This window comes from Canis aureus, chromosome 21 (assembly GCF_053574225.1).
Source record: "Canis aureus isolate CA01 chromosome 21, VMU_Caureus_v.1.0, whole genome shotgun sequence".
Taxonomy (NCBI): domain Eukaryota; kingdom Metazoa; phylum Chordata; class Mammalia; order Carnivora; family Canidae; genus Canis; species Canis aureus.
Genome location: NC_135631.1, coordinates 44,953,826 through 44,975,798, shown reverse-complemented (window position 1 = coordinate 44,975,798; position 21,973 = coordinate 44,953,826). Strand labels below are relative to the sequence as shown.

The window sequence follows — 21,973 nt, the reverse complement described above, 5'->3', positions numbered from 1 at the left end:
GGTTAGCAGAGCAAGCAGCAACTGGGACTTACAGAAATTGCAGGGTGGAAACTTTATATCCCATGGCATGGTGTGAGTCCGTGGTGGTGGCCTCAGGGCTGGGTTTTGCACAGGATAGTTCTGGTGAAGCAGCTGACCTAAAGATCAGAGGTGCAAAGGGCTAGAAAAGGGTGACAGGAAGACTGTTGGAATTAACTCTCCTCCCATGTGTCGTGATGTAATCCTGAGGATGAGCAGGAGACTGAGACAGAAAGGATGAGGAACCTGCCAGAGGAGGAACTATTTTCAACTGCTAAGTTTAGTGTCTCCCTCCAATATAAGAATGAGGAAGAGATAACATATATGCATTACCTATAACAAGGACTCTTCTGTCCCCTGCAACACACCCATAGTTGCAGCCTGTATTTTTTCTAACCAGTGTGCCCTGCTAGAGGGTGCCTATGGGAGGGGACACAGTGGGGACCAAAATGCACCCCATGTCCACCCCCCTCTATACCGTGAGCAGAGCTGAACCATCCTGGAGAAAAAGTTCCTTCTAATTATTATTCCAACACTGTGCCCTTTTTTAATTAGTTAAAAAGGAGAATTCTGTGCTACAGGAGACTGTGCTCAGGAGAGAGTAACTACCTAGTTATGGAGACACAATACAGGGTTTTTAAAAAGCTTGGACCTGAAAAAAGGGAAAGTGATCTACAAGAAGAATTGTCAAAGAACCAATGAAAAATACTATTGTTTGAATCTAGGGAAAAAATTTACATTTCAGAGAAATGCCTTGAGAGAAACTGACAGTCATGAGAAATGCAGTAAAATAGCAAGAAGTACAACAGCAGCAAAAGCCATCATTTGCACAGACCCCAGAGACCACTGACTATGGAGTCAGAGGAGGAGCAATTTTTTATACTGTCCACAGAACATAGTAGGTTAAGCCACAGACAACTAGGTACCAGGTTTTAGAGGAGTCAGACAGCCCAAGAAACTTCTCTTCAATTCTGCAGTCTCACCATTCCTGCATGGGCAACCTCAGCCCCAGCCTCAGCCTCAGCCTCAGCCCCTACCCTATGGTCCCTGACATGTACCCCAGTCCTAGAATCCGGAGGAAAAGAAGCACACAACCACCAGGTGTGCCTGCTGGATGCCAGCCTTCCTGCTCCAACTTCCCATCGACCTGATTGTGTCTGATGAGAGCTTCTGTCTGGTGTTGTTGAGAACAGCCTGAGTGAATCTGGGGCCATTAGTTCTTCATCCTGAGATTTCCCAAGGGTCTGGATCTGGATAGCATATCTGCATAACAAAGGGCTTGAAATGGAGAGAAGGCATGTGACTGAGGTCATAGAGGTGACTGTGATGGGCAGGTGTGGCAAAAGATGAAGGAAGAGGAACACAAGTCCTGCTGGGGTACAAATGCCCCAAGGTAGAATATTTGTCTCTGGTGTTTGTGACATCGTCAAGGGCTGCATAAGCCTGGTCTCTAGTGCAGCCTCCATACACATTTGCTAAATTAATGTGTGAATAAATGAATCTTAGGAAGCATTACTGAGGAAGAACATTTAGAGTATTTCCCGTAATGAATCCTAAACATGCATTCTAGAAACTTGAGAGAAATATGTATATATAGACACATATGTACATGCACATATATGCATATTACTATTACATAGTGGTATATAATATGTCATAAAGTCCATACAGAAGAAATGAAGTATCTTGTTTAAGAATGTGGGTTGCAAACCTAGATCCTCTGGTAGAAATTACTGTTCTGTCACTCACATCAGAGCTTTGATAAAAAGGCTGGAGTATCAAAAGCTTCCAATTTCTCCTTGGAAAGATGAGAACAGTAATAAAAGCACCCACTTAGCAGGCTCTGTGACCATTAAATGAGATAATGGAGCCAGCATGTTTGTAGCACAGCACCTGTCACATAGAAATGTCGTCAATAATGTGAGCTATCAGTGTTATGAAAAATGAAGAAAAGAAGATCTCTATTTTCTGAAAGTATTTAAAATAAGGAATAAAAGATAAATTCTGTCTCTTTTTTGTGCCCTGTTTGAAATAATTAGTGAGGAGCAAAGACATTTTCCCACAAAGAATGTGTTTAAAGTGGCCATTTATCTCCTTGCTTTGCTCCATCATCTGAAACCTTCCTCTATGCCCGGGGAGTTTCCCACCTTATGAGTCTCAGTCAGAGAATGAATTCACTCCCAGTAGAGGAAGGAAAAAAGTCAGATACTGTCTGTCAGCCTTCCTTGAGCTCAAGTCAGGTAGAAAGTGTGGGCTTCCCCAATTAGACACGATCCCCACAACTATCAACTCCTCAACAACACACACACAGAGACACACAGAGACACACACGTACATATGCACACGCACTCACAGAAGGACACACACACACACGCAGGCACACAGATACACATACATACTCTCACATGCACACAGGGTCTGGAAGGAAATGCCTCACAGCAAAGGCAGAGCAGGGGACCTCCCTCCTGAGTGGCCCTGTGTCTCCTCTCCCTCTCCTCTTTCTCATTCCCAGGAGGCACCTTCCTGTGGAAAAAGAGTCAGTCTTCTTAGTTGTAGGACATTAGCCTTCTGGTCTACCACCCTCCAATACTCAACATTCAACTGTGGGGATCACTTCAGAAATGATATTTATGGAAATCAGGGGAAAATAGAGCCGCTGCTTCAGGAGAAAACAGCCATTCTGTCTTCTTCCCCTCTTTTCTCCTCAGGAAAGACCCAAGCTGGAGTTCCCATTAGCTGCACATGGCATGTGACAGGGCCACACGTAAGTTTTAGGTAGAACTGCTTCAAGTTTTAATACATGCAATTGTTTAGAGAAAAAAGGTACAGAATCATAAAGGGCAGGCAAAGAAGCTTAGCTTAAGAAATGATGAGTAAAAAAGGATGAGGAAAATCAATCCAGAAAAATAAATACTAATAACATGTAGCTGATTTTTCAGGTGACTACTTCAAAATGGTCATGAAATATTTTCACAATGGAAGTTAATGGAAATAATAATGGTTCAAAGTATGGGAACATTAAATTTCAGACAGGATAGGAATAGTAATAATATGTAATTCTTCTCAAAAATTTCCTATATTCCAAAACCTGTGCTAGAGGTTGCAATAAGACAGAAATAGTCTCAGTATTTAATGTGCACTAACTTCTGAGACAGAATTGTTTTCACATCCATATTCAGGTGAGGATTTTGAGACAGAAAGAAATTAAGAAATTTGCACAGATTCAGGCAGCTAGCTGAGTGAGAGAGATAAACGGTCCATAACTTCAGATGCAAAAAATGCTCCAAGGACATGGGGAGTTGCTCAGAATATGAATAATACTGCACCTGTGACTCATCAAAGTATTTGTGATATGCAAAATAATATTTATGTCTGTGTATCTGCAAAGAAGAAATCTAGAACTCCATACACCATAATGGAGAGAGTTGTTGGACACAGAGAACTCCTTATGGGGATTTTTATCTTCATCTTTATCCTTTTTCTCTGAGTTTTTTCAAGGAAGATCTTTCCCCAAATACCCTTAACACTGTGACATTCCTTGAGTCATTAATCACTCTTTTCTACCTCTCCATCTTGATCTATGAAATTAAAAATATAGGCCTCCAGAAAATGTGATTTCTGAGAAGATGGAAAAGGTGAAGAATGTTTAGGAAAAAAGTCTATCAATTAAAAAATACTCATTAAATATTAGTTCATTTTTTTGGAGGGGGAAGGGAGAGACAGAGGGAGAGAGAGAGAATCCTAAGCAGGACCACATTCAGCACAAGCCCAATGTGGGGCTCAATCTCATGACCCTGAAATAATTACCTGAGCAGAAATCAAGAGACAGACACCCAGACACTCCAAATATTTACTCTTCTGGAAGTCAATATTTATTAAACATGCAATATTTTTAAAATATTATATTGAGAAAGTACATTCATAAACATCTCCTGACAAGTAGAAACTGTTCTCATTTCCACAGAAATCAAGACTAAACCACTAAACCACTTCACTACAGGACAATACAAGGAACAAGATATTGTCCCCTAAGTGGAGAGAGAACAGATAGTGAACATTAACTGACAAATCCTTACAATGTACTCAAGCACAAGTATAGGACCTGATCTCAGAGAATAAGTAAATGCCGTTTTTTAATTATTCATTGATTTTTCAACATAAAACATGGAAAAGTCTATTTCTAACCATAGAATCTGCAGTGGGCATCTGTGGGAATACAGATCTCTCCTTGCAACTTTCCTATATGAGCTACTCACCTTAAGGATAAATTCCTCACACCAGTGAGAATGGGGAAAATTAACAAGGCAGGAAACAACAAATGTTGGAGAGGATGCGGAGAAAAGGGAACCCTCTTACACTGTTGGTGGGAATGTGAACTGGTGCAGCCACTCTGGAAAACTGTGTGGAGGTTCCTCAAAGAGTTAAAAATAGACCTGCCCTACGACCCAGCAATTGCACTGTTGGGGATTTACCCCAAAGATACAGATGCAGTGAAATGCCAGGACACCTGCACCCCGATGTTTATAGCAGCAATGGCCACGATAGCCAAACTGTGGAAGGAGCCTCGGTGTCCAACGAAAGATGAATGGATAAAGAAGATGTGGTTTATGTATACAATGGAATATTACTCAGCTATTAGAAATGACAAATACCCACCATTTGCTTCAACGTGGATGGAACTGGAGGGTATTATGCTGAGTGAAGTAAGTCAATTGGAGAAGGACAAACATTATATGTTCTCATTCATTTGGGGAATATAAATAGTAGTGAAAGGGAATATAAGGGAAGGGAGAAGAAATGTGTGGGAAATACCAGAAAGGGAGACAGAACGTAAAGACTGCTAACTCTGGGAAACGAACTAGGGGTGGTAGAAGGGGAGGAGGGCGGGGGGTGGGAGTGAATGGGTGACGGGCACTGGGGGTTATTCTGTATGTTAGTAAATTGAACACCAATAAAAAATTTAAAAAAGGATAAATTCTCCAATGAACATCAACATATTCATTCACTCTGTCCCCTAGTTAAAGGCCCTAAAGTCTAGTGTTCAACTTTGAGATCTCCTCAGGGGAAAGAGGGATTTGCAGACCAGGCACATACAAGAGATGGAATTCCATGGGATCCTTCAGCCTTTCTCTCACCTCAGTTGGGCTCATGTTCTTTATGGTCATTTTAACCTACACTGTTCATGACCTTGACTATTTCTCTGTGGGGAGACCCTTGCTTTCTTGAGCCTGATCAGAACCTTCCTAGTCCCTTATAGTTTTTTTTTTTTTTTTTTTTTTTTTTATGGAGGAAAATTGGAGGCCAGGATCTGAGTGGAACACCTGATGAGAAAGATCAAACTTTTCCAAAAGGAATGCATGGCAAGTGTGGATTCTGCTTCTGAATATCTCTTTGCTACATTACTATTTTGGTTCTCAAAATATCTTTACTAAATGCATTGTCTCGTGTCATGTATGGAAGAGAAGTGTACTTCGTACCATAGTGTCTTCTGATAACAGTCCTGATGAGACAAGTTAGATCAATTTTTCAATATGAGACTTAGAAAAGTTAGTGAAAAGTTTAATGTTAAAATAATGAAGAGAGGCAAATGTTTTATTCTTCATTCAAAAGTCAGAATACATGAGGCCTTTATTTTTTTTTATAATTTTCTTTCTTTTTTGTTTTTTTTTTAATTTATTTTTTATTGGTGTTCAATTTACTAACATACAGAATAACCCCCAGTGCCCGTCACCCATTCATTCCCACCCCCGCCCTCCTCCCCTTCTACCACCCCTAGTTCGTTTCCCAGAGTTAGCAGTCTTTACGTTCTGTCTCCCTTTCTGATATTTCCCACACATTTCTTCCCCCTTCCCTTATATTCCCTTTCACTATTCTTTATATTCCCCAAATGAATGAGAACATATAATGTTTGTCCTTCTCCGACTGGCTTACTTCACCTTTAAACCAGCATTTTAAGATTGATTAATAAAAGGGAAAATGTTTACCTCAAAAATGAAAAAATATTAAAGTTCATACTCCTACATTATATCTCAACTACATCCATGTCTTTCTTAGTGAAAGAAAGAATATGAAAATAAATATTCAAGTTTTAAGATACCATTTGTCAGACAGACAGGATGGGCTTCTCTTCCTTACTTATTTATTGATTTTATACATTTGAAATAAAAGTAGGAACAAGAATTTTTACAATGAAAGTATTTCAGAAAGTCATTTTTTCTTCCTTTTCAATAATAATAAAAATACATCTTGAAAACTTTAGAAAGGGCATAAAACTGCCATGCACAAAATCTAATTTATGTTTATTATCATTTATCAGGTGCATTTATTTTATGCTCATTCTCATTTTTGAACTGATAATGTAACTTTGTCAATTTTGATAGATATTTCTTTCATCAGTCATAGATGTAAAACCTGGGACAAAAAGAGATTAAATACCTCAGTTCACATCCAAAGGGGTAAGTAATATAAGGAGGTGTTAATTTTCATAGGCCATTAGTATTGATTTTTCATGAAAAGTTGGCAAGATCCTGATAAATTTTCAATAGATGAAGTTAACTAAATGGGCTAAATGGTAGAGGAAGCTGATTATTATACATATTCAGGAAAAATACTATTCTCATAGATCATTTAAATACCTAGAATATTGCTCACAGTAATAATTTAACCAAAAGAAGAGAATGTTTCAAATATGCAAATCTCACTTAAAATATATATTTATATATAAAATACCAAGCAATCCTAATTTTAGTCACAAATACATAGAGAAAATTCAAAGTAAAAGTAAAAGATAGGTGCCTTATATCATCATTTTTATGTCTCATTTTATGTGGATTTTCTTTACGTTATTTATACATGTTGTCATATTTACCGGATGGGTGTCTTTTCATGAGTTATGTCTCACTGCCACCATCCTCGTTTGTAAAATGGAGATTAATCATAACAGGAATCACATGGGACTGCGAGAGGAGTAAAAAATAATTCAAGTCCACAATGCACATTAGATGTTTAATAATTGTAAAGTGAATCATTACATAATACTCATAACATTGCTTTGAAAGTGATCCTACATGTGACATCATGCTCATGAGGCAGTTGCAAGGCTCAGGGTGAATGGAAGCTGGTTTCCAGAGACTGCTTTGACCCATGTATCCCTAGCAGCTGTGGTCTACTCCCTTCTTGGAGGAACCTGATTATAAATGAAATTTGATCTTTGAGCCCTATTTGCTCGTGGCATTTCAATCTACTTTTAAAAAACAAAACAAAACAAAAAAACCTCCAGTTCTTGTGCACATGGCATATTCAGTAATGTCAAAGAGATATTTCAGGGTCTGATTTTGTTCTGTTGTGCTGTGTGACAGAAGAGTAGAGTCAGTTTCCCATCTGAGTCCCCAATAACAGCAAATCAGAGACACACAGACATAAGGGCTGAGTCCAGCAGACCTGTCCCCATATTACTGAGCAGTGTTTCCGTAGTGTGGGATTCCTGTAGTATGTGAATGTGTGAGTGGGTTTGAGAAATATCCTGACTCACCCTATACAGATACGTTTACCAGGAATTTATTTTCAGATTGAGAATCCTCTTACCGCATCTGCCCAGCACTCATGAGACACAGAAAGCCCTAGACTTGCTCAGATCTGTGACAGATCGAGAAGAACTCCAGGGAACTATCTAAGCCACCACTTCTTCTAAGAACCCAGAACCAGTCCCGCCCTCCTGCAGCTGTCCTGACAAGTCTTGTTAACAGGCACCTCACTTCTTACCTTATTGATGGAGAGCCTGCCAAGCCAGAAAAATGCCACTTCTGGAAGTAGTCATCTTCTCAACCCTCTGGGCTTATGAGCTGTCCCCCAGGCACTTCAGTCTACAGAAGAGACTCAGGAAATTCTTTCTTGTTGCCTTTTTCCATATCATTTGCTCATGTGAATTTCTCTTCGTTGTTTGCAGTTGGCCTTGGGCGGATAAAGATGGAACACCTGAAATATCATTTTCTAGAGCAAGAGATGAGCGTGCCCACATATCATAAAAGGTTTCCCTTAGGACATTAACAAAGGAGCCATTCACTGGTACTGACAGATACCAGATCAGGGATAAAATATCTAAAATTTTCTCAACAAAGCTTCCATATGGTCACTTAAGTGGGAAGAACCATAAGCTTCCATGACAACCTTGACAATAAATATCTTAAGGAAACAACATGAGGCTGTGAACTACTGTGGCTGCTGGATTTGTATCCACAGCATTAGAGTTGCCCATAGAAGCTGCACAAGAACTATCTTCAGGTCTGGCCCACCCACATTCTACTCAATATGGGCAACCACAGAGGCTACACAGCTGGGTGCTCAGCCTGAGACTCTCCCTCTGCAGTATTTCTTGAGTTTTGCAGGGAGACATTGCAGATCCTGTTTGCACAGTGGGCCCCACGGGTTATCAGCAATTATGGTACAAAGTAAGCAGTTTGACCAATTCCCACTAAATTAGACTGTCTGAAAATACAAATGGAATGGTTCAAAGGAATATTCATTTGTCTGTTAATGCACTGTGGAGAGGGATTTCTAGTGCCTGAATAGTGCAAAGAAAGAGAGGAAAGGGATATACAGATTACATAATTATTCCTTATTACTACTTTGTAATTTCATTGATGGATATTACATTTTTTCAGAGGTAGAATGATCAGTCAAACATAAAAATTCCATGCATTGATTACCATTCTGTGGCCAGACTGAAGGAATCTACAGATTGCTTTATCCCTACGTAAATGGCAGCTATTTGGGTAATGGAGAAACCAAGGTGTAAATCCCGAATGCATCACTCTCGCTCCACATTCAGGGTCAATACTAGGAACCAAAAAACCATTACTGATTGAAACAGGCCCTGGAGCACATCAGGTGGCTGCCACATGGTGGTTATGCCTCTAAGACATTGTTCTCAGGATTCTGTAAAGAAAACTAAAAATGTCTATATGATTCAGTTGATTAAAAGAAGAATAACGTATGCTCTCTTTATCTGTAAAGACAAGTTTGCAAAGTCCTTTCACAAATTAACAAATTAAAAATCATGATTGAGAATAAAATCCTATAATTTGTACCTGATGGTCACCAGGTTTCAAAATAGATGGACACACAAGTAATGGGTGAAATTACAAAACCTCCTCCCCCCCCAAAAAAAAAAAAAAAAAAACTCCTCCCTCACCTCCTTAGAGTTCACTTTCAGATGTTGAAAAGCTTGAAACTTTGACAACGTGGGGATCTGAACACATAATCACCATGCCTGCAGTTCATTTCTGGTGCCTGATATCATGACAACAGCTTCATTCTATTTCTCATTCTAAGAATGAGGTGGTGCCTTCTCCAATTGACTTATTTCACTCAGCATAATACCCTCCAGTTCCATCCACGTGGAAGCAAATGGTGGGTATTTGTCGTTTCTAATGGCTGAGTAATATTCCATTGTATACATAAACCACATCTTCTTTATCCATTCATCTTTCAATGGACACCAAGGCTCCTTCCACAGTTTGGCTATTGTGGACGTTGTTGCTATAAACATCGGGGTGTAGGTGTCCCGGTGTTTCATTGCATCTGTATCTTTGGGGTAAATCCCCAACAGTGCAATTGCTGGGTGGTAGGGCAGATATATTTTTAACTCTTTGAGGAACCTCCACACAGTGTTCCAGAGTGGCTGCACCAGTTCACATTCCCACCAACAGTGCAGGAGGGTTCCCCTTTCTCCGCATCCTCTCCAACATTTGTGGTTTCCTGCCTTGTTAATTTTCTCCATTCTCACTGGTGTGAGGTGGTATCTCATTGTGGTTTGGATTTGTATTTCCCTGATGGCCACTGATGCGGAGCATTTCCTCATGTGCTTGTTGGCCATGTCTATGTCTTCCTCTGTGAGATTTCTGTTCATGTCTTTTTCCCATTTCATGATTGGATTGTTTGTTTCTTTGCTGTTGAGTTTATTAAGTTCTTTATAGATCTTGGAAACTAGTCCTTTATCTGATACGTCATTTGCAAATATCTTTTCCCATTCTGTAGGTTGTCTTTGAGTCTTGTTGATGGTATCTTTTGCTTTGCAAAAGCTTCTTATCTTGATGAAGTCCCAATAGTTCATTTTTGTTTTTGTTTCTATTGCCTTCATGGATGAATCTTGCAAGAAGTTACTGTGGCCAAGTTCAAAAAGGGTGTTGCCTGTGTTCTCCTCTAGGATTTTGATGGAATCTTGTCTCACATTAAGATATTTCATCCATTTTGAGTTTATCTTTATGTATGGTGCAAGAGAGTGGTCTAGTTTCATTCTTCTGCATGTGGATGTCCAATTTTCCCAGCACCATTTATTGAAGAGACTGTCTTTTTTCCAGTGGATAGTCTTTCCTCCTTTGTCGAATATTAGTTGACCATAAAGTTGAGGGTCCACTTCTGGATTCTCTATTCTGTTCCAATGATCTGTGTCTGTTTTTGTGCCAGTATCATACTGTCTTGATGACCACAGCTTCGTAGTACAACCTGAAATCTGGCATTGTGATGCCCCCAGCTATGGTTTTCTTTTTTAAAATTCCCCTGGCTATTCGGGGTCTTTTCTGATTCCACACAAATCTTAAAATAATTTGTTCTAACTCTCTAAGAAAGTCCATGGTATTTTGATAGGGATTGCATTGAACATGTAAATTGCCTGGGTAGCATTGGCATTTTCACAATATTAATTCTGCCAATCCATGAGCATGGAATATTTTTCCATCTCTTTGTGTCTTCCTCAATTTCTTTCAGAAGTGTTATATAGTTTTTAGAGTATAGGTCCTTTACCTCTTTGGTTAGGTTTATTCCTAGGTATCTTATGCTTTTATGTGCAAGCATTATATGGTCTCATTCATTTGGGGAATATAAAAAAATAGTGAAAGGGAATAAAGGGGAAAGGAGAAAAAATGAATGGGAAATATCAGAAAGGGAGACAGAACATGAAAGACTCCTAACTCTGGGAAATGAACTAGGGGTGGTGGAAGGGAAGGTGGGCGGGGGGTGGGGGTGACTGGGTGACGGGCACTGAGGTGGGCACTTGATGGGATGAGCACTGAGTGTTATGCTATATGTTGGCAAATTGAACACCAATAAAAAATAAATTTATAACAAAAAAAAAAGACTCGTGTGGTGTTATCAAATGTAAGGGTTTCATGAAAACAGAATGAATCCATGCCACAGCAGTTTCAGGACCTTCCCAGGGGCAAATGCAGGTTCTTGTGTCCTATACCCTGTCCATCATGATTCCTAAGTGGAGTGGGTCCCCGCAGGTGGAACCTGAGGGCCTGGGTCTCAATAGGGCCTCACCAATACTCTAAGACATCTAAGACACAAAATTAAGGAGACCCTAATGAAATATGGGGTCAGAGAATAATGAATCCTCTAAGAAATTAATGAATGAAAAGAGGGATTAAAGTTCTCACAGCGTCTGTGCTAAATATATTACACAAGTTATTTTATTTAATCCTCCAAAGAGCAATGTAGAATGGATTGAATTGGCCACAGGGGAGATGGGGCCACCTTGATTTGTCAACACACGACAACCATGAAACACTACAAGGGTGAATTGGTCGGAAAGGACAAACTTACCTATGTGGCTTAGATGTGACAAGATATTATGTAGCCATTAAAAACCTTGTTTTGGAAGAATGATACAGAATGTTTACAAGTTAAGTGAGGGTTCGAGAAAATTCCCTCAGATTTGTTCCATGATTGGCATTTCTAAGATGTGAATATTAAACTCTGAGGGGCCCAGAACATGGTTCCCCAAGAGAGGACGTGATCAAGATGGAAATCCAACAGTGGAGTCAGTATTTCCAGCTCTTCAACAGCCAAGAATTTTTTGTTTTTACATTTAATAATGAAATTATTTATATAACAATGTAAATATAAATGTATATATGACACTTAAAATGGTAATCTATTTGTATTTTCCCTTCTAAAAACATTAGTACTCTTTAACTCCCAGAAGTAAAGAAAAACCAAAGAGCTACAATCAACCATAATGGCAATAGTAGTTATCATAGAACAGGGGGTCTGCAAGATTTGCCCATGCCAGGCAAGCCCCAGTTCTGTAAATAAAGTTTTATTGAAACACAACCTTGACCATGCTTACAAATTTTCTGAATGTGCTTTGCACAACAGAGACAGTGTTGGGTAGTTTCATCAGAGACCCACAAAGCCAAAAATGTTGACCATTTGGCCCTCTAAAGAACACGTTTGTGACTTAGTGCCCTAGAATGATCTACTTTGAGTGACATTTATTTTTAGTTTATGTTTCCCTATTTTGCAGTATGTTGTCAATGACCCTTTGTTACATATCCATCCTCCCCATACTAAACGTCTTACTCTAGATAAATTGCTGAATATATCTTTGATTCATTTTCCTCATTTGAAAATGGAAAATATACATTTATTTACCTGAAAGAACTGTTGAGAGGAGAAACTTAAATAATACATAAAAATTCTTACAAGTGTTTGGAGCATGTCTTCTGCTCTCTAAAAGCTTTATATTTGCTTACATGGGTTATTATGGCATTTTTGAACCTAATATGACAAAATGTGAAACAAAACTCATGATATTTTCTTTTTTATTTTAAATAATGGAAACAAATGAAAACAGACAACTTATCCTTTCACACAATTCTAATAGAACACCTGCTGCTGACCCTGGATTGCAGCCATGTCTATTCATTTCCTAACTATGTATGACTGTTTTTGTCTTGTTGTTTGTTTTTTTGTTGTTGTTGTTTTTGTTTTTGTTTTTGTTTTGCTACGATGTATGATGACAGATGTGAAGATTTCTCAACAGAGACCTTAGGACCAAAAGCCTAAATAAAATATTTGTTATCTAACCTTGTAGAAAAGAGTTGACAATATTTCCAGTGCAAAAAGAATAAGGGAATAAGTTTGGATTTACAACTAAAATTCAAGATATAATAAGAGAAAATATTGAGAAAGTTTACTCCATGAACATGAAAATAAAATTTGCATGGCAAAAAGCAGTATAAGATAAGGACACATAACAAACCATAAGGAAATATTTACAGCCTGTATAAAATGTAATGGTGAACTATGCCTAATAGTAAAATGCATTTTAAAAATGGAAGTAGACCATTTAGAATATCCTAAGAAAAATGGAAAGAAAACAACAAAAGTCATTTCATGACAAGAAATATATACATAGGTCTTAAACTTATAAAAAGTTTATGAACTTCACTTGGTATAACATAAAGTTCAATTAAATCTGAGATACCATATCTCACTTGCCATAAGCCGGGCAAGAATATAAGTTTCACAATACTCTCTGTTGGCAATGCTATGAAAGTAAACAGGCACTCATACATATCTGGTTAGGATGCAAAATATACCATTTTGTGGGGCAATTGGGAAATATCTAACAGAAGTTAATATGCATTTATTTTTCAAGCTAGCCAAAACACTTTCAGAAATTTACTCTGAAGGCAGAATTTTAACACTATGAAAATATATATGCACAAGGTATTCATTGGGTAACTACAAAATGTAAAATTACTTAAGTGCATCCAAATATAGGAGATTGGTTGAATAAATGATGGATCGCATGTGCTTAGAGATGGAGAGAGCTGGAAATGGCACTGCTGACATTTTACAATAATATCCAACATAGCAGGAATGAAATATTAAACTTTGTTTGAGTCCATCATAGAATTGACATTGCAGGTTATGTGATTATACAAAAACTAGAGGCAGACAAGCAGTTGTAGTGAGGAACAGGAGGTGAGCATTTACTCATCTTGCACAGATCCTGTCAAACACATTCACCTGGTCACAGATTAAAGTTGAATTTGTTAATGAAATAATAAGAGCTCAGTAGACTAGTGGGAGAGGGTGAACCCCTTGGAACCATATAAAGCGTGTTTCCCAGTGGTTTTAAGCATCTTCTCTTGAATCCTCACAAAATTCTTGTAAGTACGATCAGGGACAATCCAGAGAGAGCTTCCCCCTTGACGCTGCAGAGAGGAACAACAAATATGGCTAAACTCCACCCAGCTGAATCTATCCCATCACCACTGCAGGAAAAAGAGACTTCATATCAGGGAGGGCACTAGTGGAATCCCACTGCAGTTGAGGGAAGGCAAAGGAGGCAACCACTGGAGCTGTGCCTCACACATCTATGCTATGTCCGAAAATAACAAGATTTCCAGTGCGTTAGGATGGGCATCAAACCACTGCCTGAAGTAGTTGGGTACCTCCTGCAGCTGGGAGAGGAGACAAAGATTGAAAATATTGCACTTCTTTGGGATCCCTGGGTGGCTCAGTGGTTTAGCGCCTGCCTTAGGCCTGGCCGTGATCCTGGAGTCCTAGGATGGAGTCCCAAGTCAGGCTCCCTGCATGGAGCCTGCTTCTCCCTCTGCCTGTGTCTCTGCCTCCCCCGCCCCCCTCTCTGTGTGTGTGTGTCTTATGAATAAATAAATAAAATCTTAAAAAAAAAAAAAGAAAATATTCCACTTCTGGAAAACATGCAGGATACTTGTGAAGGCCACATCCTTATGAGTCCATTCCAATTCCACTGTATCAGCTTAAAATTGAGATTAAGAGAAATATCAGAGGATGTTTCCTTCCCTGGCCTTTCACTACCATGCTGGCAAACCTTGAATAAAAATAATAGCGGAATAGATCGAGAGAGTCCCAAGAGGCAGACTTCCTCTAGGGAGCGGAAGAAGACTCTAAAATAAAATAATAAAATAAAATAAAATAAAATAAAATAAAATAAAATAAATAAAAGAGACAAAGTGGAACTGGAAGATTTTTGAATGTTTGAACTTTGACAACAGCAAATTTGAACCCTGATAACATTGCAACAATGAATTTCTAGTCCAGTCTAACTCCTCACTACTTAGTCCAAGCCCAAGTGACCCAAGGTCACTTTATTTTCTATCCTTACCTCTCTGGGGACTAGGCTGGCTTTGGAAGTGTGAATTTTCTCTAACTCTCCACCAATGAAAGCTTCCTGGGAAGGAATTCATACCAGTGTGAGCAATGGGGTGCTGACTTTCAGCGAATGAATGAATGTTGGAAGCTACAAAGCCTTTGGTGTGATATAAACCTAGGTTTGAATATCTGCTCAGCCACTTCACTGACACCACCATCCAGGAAAGTCACTAAATCTTGCTCATATGGTTTCTGGGGACTGAAGGAGGTTCCATACAGGACAGTTCTAGCACTGGGTCACCACGTCACACTGTCCTTTCCCATTACAGCTAAACTGCCTTACTGAGCCACCTCAGCTAACACAGGAACTCAGGGACTCTTGGAAAGTCACATCTTACATTGTCCTCTAAATAACAGTAAGATTTGCTGTATTTACAAACCTAAGAATTGTGAATAGGAAAAGAGTCCGGGGTAATAAAATAAAAGATTGTTTTCCTCCAAGAGTTTTCTTCATTCACAAGAGAGCATAGTAATGTCAGAGCATCTAAATCAAAAAGTACAGGAATTGTTAACATCCCCCCAAATTTGTGAACTTTCTTCCAACTACTGATCTATAAAATGTATCTTATTTCTGCATAAAGTTGTGGGATTATTATCTCATGATATACTGTAATAAGTCTTTTCTTCCAATTTTCATGATAGCCTTAACTCCCTACACTCTTGCCAACTATAGTGAAAAATCTATACCTGAAAGAGAAAAATACCTTAGGGATACACCTATCCTTGGTGTGCTTGTTGGTTGCTTTTTAAGATTTTTAAAAATTTATTCATGAGAGACACACATAGACGGGCAGAGACATAGGGAGAGGGCGAAGCAGGTTCCCTGTGGGGGTCCCAATGCGGGACTGGATCCTGGGAACCCAGCATCATGCCATGAACTGAAGGCCGATGCTCAACCACTAGGCCACCCAGGCCTCCCAGGATAGGAATGTTTGAAACAAAACCTAAAGGAAAAATGTGAAGGTGTTGCCCTCCAAAGGGAGATAACCTGGAATGATTATAACATGAATGTTTGGGTGAGGTTTTTTAGGAACCTGGTAATTTTTTACACCAAAAACACAATAAAAATAACAATGAACAATCTTTCCTTGCTTCTTTTTTTAAAAGATTTTATTTATTTATTCATGAGAGACACAGAGAGGGACAGAGACACAGGCAGAGGGAAAAGCAGGGTCCCTGTGGGGAGCCTGAAGTTGGACTCGGTCTCAGGACCCTGGGATCCTGACCTGAGCAAAAGGCAGATGCTCAACCTCTGAGCCACCCAGGTGACCCTCTTTCCTTGTTTCTAAAGCAAACTTCCTCTCCTGTTTTGTCTCTGAAGAACAAGGACTGCCACTGCCTCCCCAGTCCTCATTTATGCCCCCTTTTGGAGAAAATTCTGACCAGTCAGGGGCAATGCCAAATCCATGGATGTACAATTATCTTTCACTTGAGTTTCTTGGTTGACTATACTCCTTTCTTGTCTGTTCACTGTTTTTATGCCGACTGTCAACTTGTTCAAGCATCTCTGATTTCTCTCCTTTGGCTTTCAAATAAAGATAGCAAGCTGAGATTCTCTAAGGATCAAGTCTCCTTCACCAGAACAGCAGACAGAAGCTTGCAGATAGGTTGCAAACTCTCAAGGGTTTCCCTGGAGATGGCCATTGTGCAGCAGTATCGATAAAAAATGGGAGAGCCTTTGAAATAAATCCTGGATGGCTCATCCAAGATTACAAGCAATACTAGCCCAATTCCTGCTTGAACAAGGAATAAGAAAGACAACGGAGTCTTGTAAGTGATGATCCTCAATGTCATCAAGTTTGATGAATCCACCTGCTACGGAGGCTGCTGGGATCTCACAAGGTCATGCATGAAATCAGAAGGGGCCTGTAAGAATACCTTCTCCATTACTAACCCCAAACTCTTTTCTCGCTTGAGAAACCATGGCAGAGCCTTTCCTGCTCTCAATTACAGAATCATTAGCTGTTGGATCGGGAAGGGCCTTTGGACATACAAAGCCCACGCCCACTCCACAAATGGGGATGTAGGGAGCCAGGGATCCAAATGCCTTGTCCAAAGCTGGATATCCACAGAGGCAGGGCTCTACATTTCCAAAGCTCATGGAATAGCTTCCAAGAAGCTTCTGTTGAAACAAATCAGAGAACTGGGTTTGTTTTTTAATTTCGGTTTTAATGAAGAATCTATTTTTCTACAAGAGTTAGAATTTCTTTTCATTCCAGGAAAATATTTTCATCAAGGGATTATTTTCTCATTTTTTTTTCTTTGCCTGGTATATATTAGGGTTTCCAAATGGTAAAAGTGGCATACTGAAAAATGGAGATGGAGACCATTATTCACATTTATGCAGTATGTTTCTGTTGGCATGATCATTTTTTCAGTTACTAATGCATATCCTCTTTCTGAAATGCAATCCCACATTGCTGACATAACAGGCCTGGTGTTTGTGAGAACAAAAGGGCTTTTCCTTTGATGCATTTCTGAGCAATTTCACACACTTGAACACCTGGAAATCAAAATATCTTAAGTCTCTGAACACTTTCTTGGTAATTTAGGAAAGTCGTTGGTTGATCATTCCGTCCCTATCACTTCTTTTTCTTCCTTTCCTTTCTTTGCTTCCTCTTCTTATTTTCATATTTTCTCCTTCCTTTTCTTTCTTCTCTTTCTCCTCCTTTTTCTCCCCCTCTTTATCTCTCTCTCTTTCTTTTTATTTGCTCCCATTGTCCCCATTTTCCATCAGCACTTTTCTGTGTTTACTGCCCCCATCAAAACAGACACTTGGTTCAATTAATCGGAGGAAGACTTATATAATATCAGCTGCCATGAGCCCTACTTTCAATGACCTCAAAGGATCAAATTGCCAGTGAAAGGTTTCTACCTTCTGGTCCTCCCATGAAGCTCCGGAGAACGTTGATGTTTTTGTAGACACTCTAACCAGTGTGATAACCTCTAACCGGGCTGGATCAAGATATTTACAGAAGGTACTAGGCTTATAGTAACTCCTCCTTGTAAGTAACTTTGTTCTTTTTTGATCCTGTAAATGAAGAATTGATAGATGTGTTTAAAAAAACAATGTAGGATCTTCTCAGCATATGGACAACAATTTTGCAGGTAATGGCCACTATATTTGGTGATAAAAACACTTGAGCATAAAGTTTTTTTACTTCCCTGCTGCATGAAGATTGAAATTCTACTTTTAGGAAATATACACACAACAGTACAGATGCAGACTTAAATTTAAGATCTTTTAGGACTGTGTCTGTGAACTATTTGTGTAAGCTCTTGGTTCAAGGTGGCTTTCTTTTAGATGGTCTTTTCAGTGAGAAACACTTTGATGAACTAGCTCTAGTATTAACAGTGCTCCTGTCTTGGCAAATTGTACTCCTTTTTCTAGTTACCTGCAAAACAGGTATGACTGCTTTAGAGCTCATCTTTAAGAGCAGTGCAAAAATTTAACTCTTAACTGAATGACTATGGAGCAGTGGATGACTATAGAACATAAATCAACATATTTTTATGACTCTAGCTTCTTAGTAGGTCAGCTGAGAGTAATCACAATTTGTGCTATTGTGAGTATTGTGATATTGCCTTGAGACGGACCAGTTTAATGGAATTTGTGAGCTCAGTGAACCATTTCAGACCCAGAATCCATGAAGAGAGTCTGTCTGCATGGTTTACATCTTCATTTGTTCATTTATTGTCTCACTGAAGATAGTTTCTATGCTGGACACTAGAAGGACATGGTTGCACAACATGTAGTCCCAACACTCATAAGCTTGTAGCCTAGTGGGTATGTATTCTAGATTGTGGCCTGATTGAGCCATGTTTTTTGACCAGTGGCTGCCAGAGACACAGAATGTGGGATTCATGAGCTCTTTTGCATTCTTAATTTATATAGTAAATACATATTTCTTATAAAATCTTTATATCTGTTTAGTGAAAAATTTGATAAAGATGCCCCAAACCATTTGATTAAAGACAATAATACCTTAGCTAATATTTACTGAGAATCAAATACCTCTGTTTCTGTACATTATTTCAATCCTTAAGAATGTTGTAGAGGATTTTCTTATTCCAATTTCACTGATGGAGAAATTGAGGCTTAGAGAGTTCAACTATTTGCCTAAATTCACATGACTAGTTACTATGGCAAAGTTTGGGACTCAATAGATATTTGTTCCAAAGGGCATGGTTTATACCACTAAATGCTATTAGAAACAGTAAGCCATAACTTTATTCTAAATCTACACTCTTTTGTAGTCTGACCTTTTAAATAGACTATGTAGTTGAATGTTTAACTAGTAATAGCTCATAATTTGTTTTACTCCTCATGCAGAAAGCAATGATTCTGCTTCTAATCACAGCACCAAAATTGCCTCTCCTCCCTCCCAAGACATTAAGTAAGTCATGTTGAATATGTATTTATTAAATTCTAACAATATGATACTTAGGGTATTTCTTAAAAAACGAAAAGGACAGGTCCTTTTGACACCATTCCTTTCAATCTTTCTGTATTGGTGTCAAATTTGCTGGAAATATCGAAGTTGGCAGAAGAACGGGAGGAATTATGCAGGACTAGCTGCGTAACTCAGAGCAGCCTTCCCACTCATGCTGGACAACCGCAGAAAGACCAAAACAAATAGGATCGTTTGATGAGCAGCACAGGATTTTAAATCAATGCCCTGGAACTTGTGAGGGTAATTTCAAGTTCAAAGGAACAGTCTTTCAGAAGATATAAGTTAAGAGATGATCATTAATATTTCACATTCCCTAACAACATATTCGACCTCCTATCAGTGAGGACTAAATTCTGGAAAGAACTTACCTTATAATCAAACCAGATATCCAACCTTCAATGTGTAGAAATAAAAAATTCCTACCAAATATTGAAATTTCATATAGTAAATATTAAAATATATTGCTTCTATTTTTGTCCTTCTGTTAAAATCATAGAAGTAATAAGTGTAAATTACACTCTAGGAAAAGAACTGATATGATACATGAAAACCCTTTAAGAAAAAAGATTCAGATGTTTCAGGAAATGATGAGAATCGGTAAAATCAGACTGTCCGATACCTGTGAGTGAGATGGTAAAGACAGACCCAAACTGCCCAAGCAGAGAGGGATCAGTTAGTTTATCCATTCTTCACTACATTCCTATCTAATGTGATTTTGCTTGAAATTCATCTTTATTTAATGCTAGCTGGCCTATTTATATATATTTATATAAATATTGAAAAATATGGGCAAATTTTATAAGGGGCAGAAAGGAATATTTCTGTAAAAGCTTTTCAGACAGTGCGGCTGGTCTTACTGGTACAACAAAGTGCTTGGTCCTGGCACAATTCTCAGGGTTACAGGTAAAATTTTTAAAAAATTCTTCAGTACAAGGTAGGGAGGGGAGACAGACTAGGTGCTGGTACTGGCTCTGAATTCTAGGATTTGGTCCCAGTTTGGTCATCAGTAGCAGTGAGATGCTGGGAGAGGTGGTTGACCTGTCCCAGTCCTGGGGGTAGTTGATGACTAAGCTAGCTTGGAGGGTATTAACAGGGAGCTAAGTAGCTAGAGCAATGGTAGTCCCCCAAGGGGTCCATTAGCAATATCTGCTTTGAAAGATTTTTATGAAAACTTGTGTGTCTTATTTATTTGATTCCAAAAATAACCAGTGGAGAAAAATAAGACAAAATTGATGAACTTGCAATTTTGTCTATAGGAGATTCATATAAGGTATCGACATATTTAACTGCACAAACATCTCTGAGAGTGTCATAAGCTGGGTTTGTTTTTTCCAAATTCAGTCTAGTAAGTTTGTTCATCTTCATTAACCTTAGGGATGAAATTTTGCCGGGATGAGGGACAATATTTCACTGGGCTGTTGCTACCTTATAGAATCTATTCCAATAAATGTTTTCAAAGTCTTTTCACAAGGTTGGTGAAACACTGGAAAAGTAGAAGAAATGATATATTTTTATGCCTTTAGTGGTTGTGATCATAGGTCCACATGAATTCATAATTGAAAAGCAACTTTCTGGTCTTTTTTCCAACTGACTTCAATGTAAATTCTAACAATCTAATTAAAAATTTGACAGATGTAACTCACAAGATTGAAAAAAATACTTTTAAGGAGAGGGTGGTTCAGAGAAAAATGTGGACTACAGACTTTTGGGTCTATCGCTTTCTCTATAAATATCCTTCAGCAAATAAATTTTGATTCACTGGTAATTGCTTTCTTAAAAATATGAAACTAATACATGCTTCTTAGGGAAAAATTGGAAAAAAGAAAAAAAACAAAGTATTGAAATTTGTAATGACACTTATTTTTTTCATTGGAGTTCGATTTGCCAACGTATCCTATAACACCCAGGGCTCATCCGGTCAAGTGCCTCCCTCAGTGCTCGTCATCCAGTCACCCCATCCCCCAGCCCATCTCCCCTTCCACTACCCCTTGTTTGTTTCCCAGAGTTAGGAATCTCTCATGTTCTGTAATGACACTTATTCTGTTAACATTTGCTATATTTCCATCCATTCATTCTGTCAATGCAATAACCATTTCAAGTGCATGTTGTGGAGATCAATGAAATTAAATATGGAAATAGCTACTGCATAGGTTGGGGCATGGTCATTCATTAAAAACAGTCAGTTCTACAAGTTCTAATTATCACTCCGTGGAATTCTTTTTAAATCAGGAATACAGAAAAATATATTAATTATGATCTCGTCTACAGGTCACTCTAGAACAATTGATCAGTTTTTGAAAGATAATTTCAATTTCTAAGACTCATTGTTACATATTTCTAAAAATGAGTAGAACGTAACAAGTATTACTACATATATCCTTAGCATCAACATAAGTTGATCCCTCACTTTACAGTGGAAACGTCTGAATGTAAACAACGGAGAATTTTTATACTGAATATATAAAATTACAGTAATATACATATCAGGTCAAATATTCACCTTCTTAAAAAAGATT

At 38.5% G+C, this 21,973-nt stretch overlaps 1 protein-coding gene and 1 gene segment (V, D, J or C); one reads left to right on the top strand and one right to left on the bottom strand.

The window, feature by feature from the left end:
* Positions 1-21,973, bottom strand: part of LOC144293016 (uncharacterized) — a 130,627-nt gene that overhangs the window by 12,507 nt on the left and 96,147 nt on the right. The window contains exons 1-2 of one of the 5 annotated variants that reach the window (XR_013360455.1): positions 1,077-1,307; positions 33-137 (exon numbers count right to left, since the gene is read on the bottom strand). The exons of 1 other annotated variant lie outside the window; for it this stretch is intronic. Coding sequence is in view for 1 of the 4 variants with exons in the window: in XM_077864090.1 (XP_077720216.1) it covers positions 33-160; positions 1,117-1,161 (173 nt within the window). In the remaining 3 variants the exon portion in view is untranslated. Of the gene's footprint in view, positions 1-32; positions 161-1,076; positions 1,308-21,973 lie in introns of those variants that run through there. 3 more of the 5 variants (XR_013360457.1, XR_013360456.1, XM_077864090.1) reach the window with 3 other exon arrangements.
* LOC144293019 (T-cell receptor gamma chain C region 5/10-13-like) overlaps positions 1-21,973 on the top strand; it is a 43,901-nt gene that overhangs the window by 7,461 nt on the left and 14,467 nt on the right. Inside the window, 1 exon segment of the C gene segment in view lies at positions 20,296-20,360. Coding sequence covers positions 20,296-20,360 — 65 coding nt within the window.